General features: G+C 37.8%; 1 protein-coding gene across 2 annotated transcripts in view; it reads left to right on the top strand.

Moving 5' to 3' along the window:
• Positions 1-12000, top strand: part of OGT (O-linked N-acetylglucosamine (GlcNAc) transferase) — a 49634-nt gene that overhangs the window by 8824 nt on the left and 28810 nt on the right. For both annotated transcript variants that reach the window (XM_006753456.2, XM_006753457.2), the window contains exons 4-12: positions 2644-2712; positions 5961-6077; positions 8543-8622; positions 9151-9346; positions 9598-9738; positions 10322-10422; positions 10568-10721; positions 10809-10910; positions 11105-11284. In XM_006753456.2, the coding sequence (XP_006753519.1) occupies positions 2644-2712; positions 5961-6077; positions 8543-8622; positions 9151-9346; positions 9598-9738; positions 10322-10422; positions 10568-10721; positions 10809-10910; positions 11105-11284 (1140 nt within the window). The remainder of the gene's footprint in view (positions 1-2643; positions 2713-5960; positions 6078-8542; positions 8623-9150; positions 9347-9597; positions 9739-10321; positions 10423-10567; positions 10722-10808; positions 10911-11104; positions 11285-12000) is intronic.

The raw sequence follows: 12000 nt of genomic DNA on the forward strand, positions 1-12000 counted from the left end.
GAATTGAATAGGTTTGCATAAGAGGCAATAACCTGGGAATGGATAGAATTGGCTGGGTTTGAGAAATGTATTCTCTTAGCAGACACTTTTGATTTTAATAAATGAAGCAGAATCGATGTCTTAGGTTTTAAACATTTAGGAGAATAGTGGTATCCTTGACTTTTCTAGAAATTAACTGTTCATGCATAAGGTTTAGATCCTCAGATGAGAGAGTCAGATTTCACGATATGTTTTACCTTTTTCTAAAACTGCCTTATCGATTATCTTACAGTAACCTTGAAGATAATCTACTTTTAACTATGGTTATTGTGCTAATGATTTAGTGTGGTGCAATGGATCTAGATGATATAACTAAATATAGATAGATACACTGTCAAGACTTGGATGGCAGTTATCCAAGAGTTTATAGAAACTAGAGGGTAAAATTATGCAGCAGTTGGCTACAATATACAGCCCATTAAGGTCATTGTTGGAGAATTATTGCAAGACTTACTATTATTACTCAGAAAACAGATAGGAATTGGTAAAAGTCCAAAGCTATATATAACCACAATAATCTGGTGTAGTAGGAACCTGTATGAACATATCAGATTGTTCAGTCATGGTTTGCAAAAACATAAGGATAACCTTAAAGTTTAGGGGGAAAATCATATAAAGTAGATAGGGAGTTATAGAATTCATTACTTCTGAGAGTATAAATAGGGTTGAGTTCTTAGACTGCCCTGGTCAGGTGGCTCAGTTGGTTGGAACATTGTCCAGTACAGAAAAATTGCAGGTTTGATTTCTGGCCAGGGCACATGTGAGCGGCAACTGATCTGTGTTTCTCACATCAATGTGTCTTTTTCTCCCCCCCCCCCCCAAATCAGTAAAAACATATCCTCGGGTGAGAATTAAAAAAAAGTGCTTAAACTCATTAGGGGAGGATAAATCTGTAATAAGATCAATGATATGTATAAATGTTTTGAGAATTAGTATCAGCCTTTTGTGCTTGAGGTCACTGGAGACAATTCTCTCCCCAAACACCAATCATTGCTTGATGGGCAGATAGATGGGTAGATCAGGGGACTGACCCAGTATGGCCAACCATAAGGGTGTTCTGTAGCAAGCTATTCTTTGCTGGCTGATTTTTGGTTCACCTGATGGATGATGATAAACAATCACAAAAGCTGTTTATCAGTAAAATTAATCACCTGATTAAAATACATTTGCATATGGAATGATATATATGATGATACTTTAACACAGTAGACAAAATTTCACTTTCTAGGATTTAATTTAAGGCTCTTCCACCTGTGGAACAGTTTGGAATGATAAACTTACTCCCCATTGCTAGTGTCTCTGCTTGTTGATGGATAGATTTGATTGACAAAGACAAACAAGGACATACAGAAATTTAAACTCACTGTTCTGATGTTTCTTTTCACATTAATGAATGGACTGGTGAGTCAAGATGACTAACAACACAATTATGCTGCTAATAAAAAGCAGAGTCAACTGCTTTTCATTTATTCACCCATTGAACTCTAAATGGCACTTAATACTAATGAGTAATCTAGTGGCAGGTGCCAGGATTGAAGCTTTGATTGGATGGTAATCCTTTTTTCTAATGGTGAAATGAAGGCAGGGTTTCTCAATATGCCTGACAGCATAGGGGTAGGTTAGCTGATAGCTAATCATGGCTAAATACTCTTTTTTACTATGGAAAATTTTTGGTCTTTAATATGTAGGAGTGATTCATTATAACTGTGAATAAAATAGTTGAGCAAACATTTGATTTAAAAGTGTTTTTATTGATTTCAGAGAGAGGAAGGGAGAACGGGAGAGAGAGAGAGAATCATCAATAATGAGAGAATCGGCTGCCTCCTGCTCCCCCCTACTGGGGATCGTGCCTATAGCCCAGGCATGTGCATGTGCTCTGACTGGGAATCAAACCATAACCTCCTGGTTTATAGGTCAACACTCAACCACTGAGCCACAGGGACCAGGCTGATTTTCTTTTTAACATGATTGATATTTGGGGAGAGGAGAAGCTATAGTAAGGCCCATAGTCTTTTATCTGAAACTGTTGGGATCAAATGCATTTCAAAATTCAGAATTTTTAGGATTTTATTTTTTTAAAATATATTTTGATTTTTTTTTTTACAGAGAAGAAGGGAGAGGGACAGAGAGTTAGAAACATCTATGAGAGAGAAACATCGATCAGCTTGCCTCCTGCACACTCCCTACTGGGGATGTGCCCGCAACCAAGGTACATGCCCTTGACCAGAATCGAACCTGGGACCCTTGAGTCTGAAGGCCGACGCTCTATCCACTGAGCCAAACCGGTCAGGGCAGAAAGATAATATCATACATGAAACTCCTAGGTGGGTCTGGAATAGTATCTTCTAGTAAAACACATATTTCTGCAGCAAAAGATATGAGTATTCACACTTAAGTGGGATCAATAAATTCTGTAAATTGTGCCAGTTTTGGTCAGGCTTAATCATCAAATGAGTTTTGGAACTTTTTGGAATTTGAAATTGAGGATGAGGGATTGTGTCAGCTTTAGTTGACAATAAATTGGAAGCTAGATGCATAAAAGTTATTTCAAGATATTTTTTAGTTGAGAAAGAGTATAATTAATGACTATCTCTGGGTTTCTAGGATTTGTACTGTGTTCGCAGTGACCTGGGGAACCTGCTCAAAGCCCTGGGTCGCTTGGAAGAAGCCAAGGTAGGTGTTTGATAGAGCACATTTAAACATCAGTGTTATGAAAACTTGTACTTTTTGCCAAGTCTTCAACTCTTCATTGAGCTGTCTTCACAAAACAGTCCTAAGAAACTGAGGAAAACTGACGGCATGAATCGCCTCAGACTAGAGCAGGGCCAGGCTTTGGCATATCTGTTCTAAATCTGGGGGTAAAGCAAGAACCTGAACATCTTGGAGCCTTTCTGCTGAGCTAGATCATCTTTATAACAATGGGCTCCGACATGATCTTTTGTGGGAATAAATAACATTCCTTCAAATCTGAGGCTTGCCTGCTGGTGACAAGCAGAGCGCCTGTGATTTGGCTCAAGACTCCTTATGATGCAGGTGCCATTGAAAATGCTGCTCTTCTAAGTCCTTTGTGGCTTGTAAGTGGAGAAGAACTTCATCCAAATGTTACCCTATAATACTGGCATTTAAATTCTTATTTAACCTTCCTCCCTTCATCTTCCTCACCCTTTTTACAGTGGAAGAAAGGCTGTTAAAATGATTGCAAATTAATAATTGGAACATCCTGCCCCTTCTTGTCCCCACTCCTTCCTTCAAGTTCCTTTTCCCTCTTTTCCAATCCTAGTTGTCTACTTTTTTTCCTTCTTTACTTCCTTCTTTTATTCCTCCCTACCCCACCTCCTTAAAAAAAAAAGTCAGGACAAAGCTGGTTTGTTTGGGAAATGGACTGATCGAAAGAAAACTTGCCGAAGTGGAAAGGTGGCTTTTAGCATTCTGTGTTACCAAATAATGAATTTGAACACCAGGTTGGGTTATTAAAGCATTTGGTATAATTTTAAATTAAATTTGTAAATGAAATTGTCTTGTTACAAGCCACCTTACGCAATCGCGCTGCAGGGGTGAGGAGTGGGGAGAAACCAGAATGCTTCTGAAACTCCCACCTGTTGCTCTGAGCCCCACGCGCATGCTAATGCGTGGAGTGTATGCGCAGCGTAGCTGTCTGTTTGCCTGCTTTATCCAGGGAGGGAGAAGGCTTTTTAGTATCATCTCATGTTCAAAGGCACTAGTTTTAAGTGCATAGTTCATAAATTCTGCTGACACTTTGGATTAACCTTATGTTGGTTTCCAGCTAATGAATTGTAATTGATTTTAATCTTAGCTGATAAATCCAATTGGTAATTTATAGAACAAATATTTGATAAGCTCCTATTAATTGTCACCCCACCAAGCGGACAGCTAACATGAATTGCACTTCACTGCAGCTTTAGAGATCGGTTTAGGCTGAGACATTGCGCCTGCCTTAGGTTGCTGACTTCTTTATTTCAGAGCTCTGGAGACACCTAGTTTGAAAAATGTTATTCTGTTTTTGTGAGAACTAGTGAACAAGAAAATACTCTTGAGTGAAATGCAATGTATTTCTTTTGTAATCAGTGCATTTGAAAATTCAAGCCAGCATATTCCTAGTAGATGGAAGCAAATTGAAGTTGTCTTTGTAGAAAATGAAGAGCCTTTCTTCCAGTAAAAATCCCTGCTGTATGCAGTAGCCCTGATTAACCCTCTCCCTTCTGCATGTTTCCCATGTTACAGACTTGAGACTGTCCTCATTCCCATATGTAATAGACATCCAAAGAATTTCAATTGCTTTGTTGAACTTTTACTAATGATCTTGTTTTTATTTTCTCTCTTGTTTTTGGTTTTTCACCATTGATATTGTATTTAGAAGGTTTCAGGTGGGTGAAACCTCCTATTCCATGCGTAAGGTGCCTCGCTGAAGGGAGCTCGAGGCCTGGATCTAGGGCAGACACACACCTCCTCCTCTTCCAGCAAGGAACGCACCGAAAAGTCACATGATGAGAAATATGGTAACGGGTTTGTAACTGCCACAGCAAAACAATTTGCCTCCATGCCTGAATCTTCTGTCTTGTGGCTTCAGAAACAGCTTAAAATAATTTTATTTACAAGCAAGTTATGTAAGAGAATGTTTTAAATTATAGCCACAATTCTGTCAAAGATAAGTAAAAGTTAATTGATATTAAAAATTATTAGATAATTTACTAGTAAAAGCTTCTAACTCTTCTTGTTGTTCATTTTTTTCCTTTTTTCTTCTTTGTTTGGATTGCAGCATTCTGCTCTTCTGATGATGCGCTGTGACCCTGCAGTAGCGCAAAGGCTGCGCAGCGTTAATGCGCAATGCGTGCAAATGAGCCCCTGTGAACGGTTGACTAGATGAGTAATCTGATTGACTGGCTCCCTCAGTCCTATTCTGTAGCCTTTTTGGATAAAATTGGGTTTTAACATACTTCAAGTCCCAACTAATCTCATTAAACAAATATTCTCTATGGGCCTGTCTAGTAGATTAATGGATCTGGTTGGCCGTTTGCTGCGTCTAGGGGTGTTCCATGTAGCGCAGCAGTTCGCAGCGATTGCGCAGTGCGATGCTGTTAGGTTGCGCAAGCGACGTTTGCGCTCGCATTACAGGGACCTCAACCTAGGTGCAATCCTGTCATATGAGGTTTCAGCTTCAGTCCCTCTTGGGAGATAGGGACATTGCAAGGATGTAACTTATACCCTGGGTTTATATCTAACTTGGCAGAAAAACATTTTTCTCCCCATAGCATAGTTTTGATGTTATTGTTTAGATTAGCATTTCCCAAAATGTGTTTTATAATATACTAATAAAATAAAATGCCCAATGAAAGAAAAGATCTAGGATCAGCTGAGATCAGGAAACCCTGTGTATACTATTAAAGGCTTAGGGAAGTCCTGTAGTAAAGAAACCTGTCTTTCTAATTTATTGGATCATGAAATACTTTTTTCCATTGAAACCTATTAACACCTCAGAGAACACACTTTGGGAAACAGGTGGGGTCAGGGGGCTTGGCCTTAATTAAATGCTCCCTCTAGATATCACTTGAAAAGATAACGAGTCCTTAGGTGCTCAGATAAGAGAAGTCTAGCATAGATTCTTAAGGCAGCTGACTTCCCAGATAAGTCCCAGTGTAAGGGCTGGTCATTGGTTGGCAGAACTGAACATGGTGGTTTGCACTTGGGTTCTGGTGGCGCAGGCGCAGGAGCAGCCAGCTGTGGCAGCGCATTAGTTTTGGCGCAAGCGAGCCTATGCTGCAGGGTCACTTTTGGCTGGTCAGAGAAGGAATAATGATATCACCTTCTTCCCTCCCCCCCCAATCTTTTTTTTCCCTGTACAAATTTTCCCCTTTTCCTTTACCTCCTTCCCCTCCCATCTTCTTTCATTAACCCCTCCAAAGGCATGTTATTTGAAAGCAATTGAGACGCAACCGAACTTTGCAGTAGCTTGGAGTAATCTTGGCTGTGTTTTCAATGCACAAGGGGAAATTTGGCTTGCAATTCATCACTTTGAGAAGGTTAGTCATTAAATTAATAATTGGTATTTATGAAGTGCTCATGTGTGCAAGGTGTTTTTAATAGAACTACATAATATGCTTTTACTTAACCAATCACATAATATCTTTGTTCCCTGACAGTATTATAGCGTTTGCTGGATGGTATGTGATGTGGTAGTTTCCAGTTTTGCATTGAAAATATATTTTTAGTAATAAAAAAAATCCTTAAAAAAATCCAAGCAGCTTTACTGTAAAGAAGCAGGGCTTCTTGGTGAAAAGGCAGATTCCAGATCCAGGGTAAGAAATGTACAAATTAATCTGGAGTGCCTTGTCAGAAAGCAAGGAAGCTTTGCTATAGTACTTTGTGTCTAAAAAGGCTCAGGAGGCAACTGGAAGAGGCTTCTACTGGCTAAAGATGGGACTTTATCAGTAGGAAAAATAACAAATATATTAAAACTTGTCAGATATGTTTAAATCCATGAATTCATAATTCTCAAAAGAAATTCATTGATCACCTTTGGAAGATAAGGAGCAACTCATTTCGAAAACTGGTTGAAAAGGGAAGAATAAAACATGTCCTTCCTCCATTGTGTGAACTGGACCTCAGGGTAACCCAGTAGCTGATATGGGAAAGTTTCTCTTTATAGAAATATTCCAGCTAATTAGTGAAGAAGGAATGATAGAATCAGAGTATCACCATTAATAGATTTAGGAATTTATCAGTGGCATAAAAGAGACAAACAGAGATTGTGTACCTTGTGATGGAAGTAAATAATTGCACTAGGGAAGTAGCCTTGCAAAACGAGGAAAGAACCCAAATCTGATTAAGCTTGTAGTTTTAACTACCAATTTTTAGGAAATACATGGGACAGAGAAACATGTTAAAGGACATTATAGGGATGCAATCAGCAAAACCCAGTCCATGAGAAGCTGTATAGGACAGTGATCTGATTTCTTGAACCAATTACAGGAGTAAAAATGGATGGTTAAATTAAACCTTTAATTTAAAAGATTAAAAGAACCTGACAAAGTCATGTTGACAAATTAGATGGGTTTTATTTGGATCCTGAATCAAAACTGATAAGGAATTGTGCCAATGAATCGATACTTGATATTAAGGAATTACTGTCAGTTTTGTAGGTGAGATATTGGTATTACAGTTATGTTGGGAGGAAAAAGTATTCCATTTAGTCCCTGAGGTACATTTTGGAATATTTTCAGATGGACTGATATGTCTGGGGTTACCTTCAAAGTGATCTGGGAAGAGTGGGAGGTAGGTTGGATTTAGACTAAATAAGATTGAACATGATTAGCCACGGCTAGATAGCTCAGGTGTTAGAGCATCGTCCTGATACACCAAGGTTGTGGGTTGGATCCCCAGTCAGGGTACATACAAGAAGCAACCAATGAATGCATAAATAGGTGGAACAGCAAATCGATGTTTCTCTCTCTCCCCCCCTCTAAAATCAATTTAAAAAGAAGATTGGACATGATTAATTATTGAAGCTGGATAATGGAGACCTGGAAGTTTGTTATATTCCTCTGCTTTTGTATATGTTTGAAATTTTTCATAGTAAAACGTTAAGAGTTCTGGGGGTGGAAATCTATCACTAGAGACAATCTAAGTTAAGTGCATCACTTTACTATATAGTTGGCATCTAAGTGAAAAGGAAGTGTTCTTTATGAATCTTTAATGTATTCACAGTTACTTACTACCTTTACCTTTTCACTGTTTCAGTTAAGGTTTGCAGTTATTACACCTTTCTTGCTCAGTGGTTGCCTACCTTGGTTGCACACCAGGACATCCATATAAAAGATATGGATGCCAGGACATATCTTTTATATGGATGCCCTGGCCCTGTCTTCAGAGGGTCTGATTTAATAGGCCTGTGATGAACCAGGCACCTTTTAGGTGAATTCTTATTATACTACCCAGGTTGAGAATCACTGCTCTAGATATATCTGGCATATTTTAAGATAACTTCAGAACTCTCTGGATGAGACCATTTAATGGTTAGTTTCTTCTTTAAGTAATGTATCTTATTGAGTATACAACTCTAATTACATAGCTTGCTAAGGTCTTAGTATATAATTGCAGTTACTGAGATAGATATATTCTTTTTCAGTTAGAGTTTGCTGCTTCTTCCTGTCATTATATAAGATTTAGGCTGATTAATCATTAATAAAATAGGGCCAACCATTAGAAGTATTCAGAAAAATGAAATTGGAGTAGTCCCAATTGAAAAAACTTCCCTTCAGGATATACATTTTTTTATATTACATGAGAAGTTATTTGATAACATTGAGATTTGTGAATAGGGAATAATGAGTAGGCACTAGAATAATTGGGTTTTAAACATAAATAAGATTTAATGCAATAGAAAATATAATTAGAGGTCTCAAATGTTCTCAATAAAAATGATTAATTGGGAAGTGAATCTGAAATCCTAACTTGCGCTAAGTAACTACTGTCTTGTAACTTTCAGGCTGTCACCCTCGATCCCAATTTTCTGGACGCTTATATCAATTTAGGAAATGTCTTGAAAGAGGCACGGATTTTTGACAGGTGAGAGTATGTTCTATTTGATAATTTTCTTGAGAGCTTAGACTGAAATTATGACAGGGGTCTATTGAAATACATTTTCCTTTTCTAGTATGCTGCTTTTCCCTGATCAGGTCTGCTGGTACCTTTCATTTATAGGTATTGTTGCCTGACTTCATTGTTGGCTTTCCACAGAGCCTTTATCCTCACTTTGGAGTTCAGTTGAAATTTTATTGTAAAAATATTGAAATGGTTATCTTTTAGACTAACTTAGTCCTTTGATCTGATTCAGAAAGCTAAGTAAATCCTGACTTTTTTTGGTGTTGTCAAAGGAAAGTCTATTTCTTAGGTGGGAATAGAAAACTTTTCTGTGTAGAAATATATTTTATAAAGGTGCAATTTTGATTTGAGGTTAACTATAGTATAGCATGAATTAATTGTAACTAATTACAATTAATTGATATACTTATGTTTAGTATAGCATGAATTAATTGTAACAAAGCATCCATTAAAAGTTAGTCGCATTTTGTGTGTGTGTGTTTTTATTTACAGAGCTGTGGCAGCTTACCTTCGTGCTCTAAGCTTGAGTCCAAATCATGCAGTGGTGCACGGCAACCTGGCTTGTGTATACTATGAGCAAGGCCTAATAGATCTGGCAATAGACACCTACAGGCGAGCTATTGAACTGCAACCACATTTCCCTGATGCTTACTGCAACCTAGCCAATGCTCTCAAAGAGAAGGGCAGTGTAAGGATTTTTATTCAGTCTATTTCTTTGTTATGTGGGATGATTAAAAAAGTCTTTTTGGTACATATTGTATTAAGTATTGTGGTGATAAATTGTTTTCCTTCAGAGTTTTGGTTGAGAGGAAGAAGAACAAAAATATTTTCTGGATTCTTACCAGCCATTAGGCTTAACCAAGCAATTATTAGAATAATATCATTGGTAGTTCTATGATTCGTCTGTATGGGTTTTGAATAGTTTGCTTTGTTTTCCAGGTTGCTGAAGCAGAAGATTGTTATAATACAGCTCTCCGGCTATGTCCCACCCATGCAGACTCACTGAATAACTTAGCCAATATCAAACGAGAACAGGGAAATATCGAAGAGGCAGTTCGCTTGTATCGTAAAGCATTAGAAGTATGTTGAGGATGGTGTGGCTGGGTATTTTGTCAGTGTGATAGTAGAAGGAGGGCTGTTAAGTTTGCCATGTTAACCACCTCTTTTGTAAAAATAGTGGTTGAATCATTCATTGAACTGGTAATTGAAAACCTAAGGTATGAGTGAGGTCCTGTGTGACATTTAAAAATTCCCTACATTGAGTTTCTTTTATGGGTAGATGAGATCTGCATAGAAAAATAGAAGAGTTAGCTACATTACAAGGGATGTTACCACTTAAGTATATAATTTCAGTGCTTGATGGCTGTAATGGTGGTTAGTAGGTGTGGTAAGAGTTTGGAGCTGAGAGATTTTAGAGGAGAGAGATGCTGGAGTGATCATCATAAACTAAGATGAAGAAAGGTCTATCTCATTATGTTTTGAAACAAAGAGAGGTATAAAATAAAGGAAGAGGTAGAATTTGAGCTACTTGGCTTTGGAGTATGACTAGGCTTGGAGAAACGAGAGAAGTGCAGGGATATAGACTTGAACAAAGTTCCTGTGGTAAGTCATCACTGTTGTTTTAGCAGGTTTTCTGAAACTCAATTTTCTTGACTCTTTATAGGTCTTCCCAGAGTTTGCTGCTGCCCATTCAAATTTAGCTAGTGTACTGCAGCAGCAGGGAAAACTGCAGGAAGCTCTGATGCATTATAAGGAGGCTATTCGGTAAGATGCTAACAGCCTTTATTTTTCTTTCTTTTAAACTTAAATATTTGGCATGTGGCATGTGCTACAATGATAACAGATTAAATTCACATTACAGGGGGTTAAAGGTGTTTGTACCTGATAAAACCTGTGTTCTCTTCTTTAGAATCAGCCCTACCTTTGCCGATGCCTACTCTAACATGGGAAACACCCTAAAGGAGATGCAGGATGTCCAGGGAGCCTTGCAGTGTTACACCCGTGCCATTCAGATTAACCCTGCATTTGCAGATGCCCACAGCAATCTGGCTTCCATTCACAAGGTACTCCTGTTTATTTTAATATGTACATCTTAGCATGTAATGTTTGATTTTAGGACAAAATTTAGCCATTTCACTATTTATTTCCAGGATTCGGGAAATATTCCAGAAGCTATAGCTTCTTACCGCACTGCTCTGAAACTTAAACCTGATTTTCCTGATGCTTATTGCAACTTGGCTCATTGCCTGCAGGTAAAGAATAACAAGCCAATAATTGGCTTTCCGTGTTGTAATCACTTTTGTATTGTTATGTACCATATTAATCAAAGCCTGCCTGGAGACAGTGTTTTTTTAAAAGGTTATTTGACATTAGGCCAAAGACATATAAAATGTTAAATCTTGGAAAAGCGTTTTCTGTATAACTTTTTTTTTTTTGCCTCCTCTAGATTGTCTGTGATTGGACAGACTACGATGAACGAATGAAGAAGTTGGTCAGCATTGTGGCTGACCAGTTAGAGAAGAATAGGTTGCCTTCTGTACATCCTCATCATAGTATGCTATATCCTCTTTCTCATGGCTTTAGGAAGGCCATTGCTGAGAGGCACGGGAACCTCTGCTTGGATAAGGTGCGCCTCTTTTGTTTTAATTTTTTTGTTGTAAAATACATACAGAAACTACATCAATCACACGTGTTGCTTGGTGAGTTACTGTAAGGTGAACACTACCCAAGTTGAGAAATGAAACTTTGTCAGCCACCCCAGAAGCCCCTTCTATTGTGTCCTGTTTCAGTTAGAACCCAGCCCATCCCACAAAGTGGAATTCTTAAATGAAATACTTAAATAAATTGTTGGTGTTTTCCTTTAATTTGAAAACTGTAATGTTCATTAGATTCCACATATAAGTGAAATCCATGGTATTTGTCATTTTCTGACTGGTTTATTTCACTTAGCATGATATTCTTGAAGTCCATCCAATGAACAAAATAAACAAGCAAAATAGAAACAGGCTCATAGATACAGAGAACAGACTGACAGGTGTCAGAGGGGGTGGAGATTGGGGGGATGGGTGACAGAAGGAGACTTTACTTTGGGTGGTGAATACACAATACAGTATAAACTTGATGTATTATAGAATTGTACACCTGAAACCTATATAAATTCATTAAATGTCACCCAAATATTTCAGTAATAAAAGGAAAAGCCATAATGTTTAATAAAATGTTGATATTTTATATTCACTTTTGAGATTTAGAACACTACATACTTGATCAAAGGTGAGAATTTGCTTGGCAGAATATATTGGACTGCAAAATATAATTCTATTTGTTTTTTTAAAATGCTTC

This window comes from Myotis davidii, unplaced genomic scaffold, assembly GCF_000327345.1.
Source record: "Myotis davidii unplaced genomic scaffold, ASM32734v1 scaffold2551, whole genome shotgun sequence".
Classification (NCBI taxonomy): Eukaryota; Metazoa; Chordata; class Mammalia; order Chiroptera; family Vespertilionidae; genus Myotis; species Myotis davidii.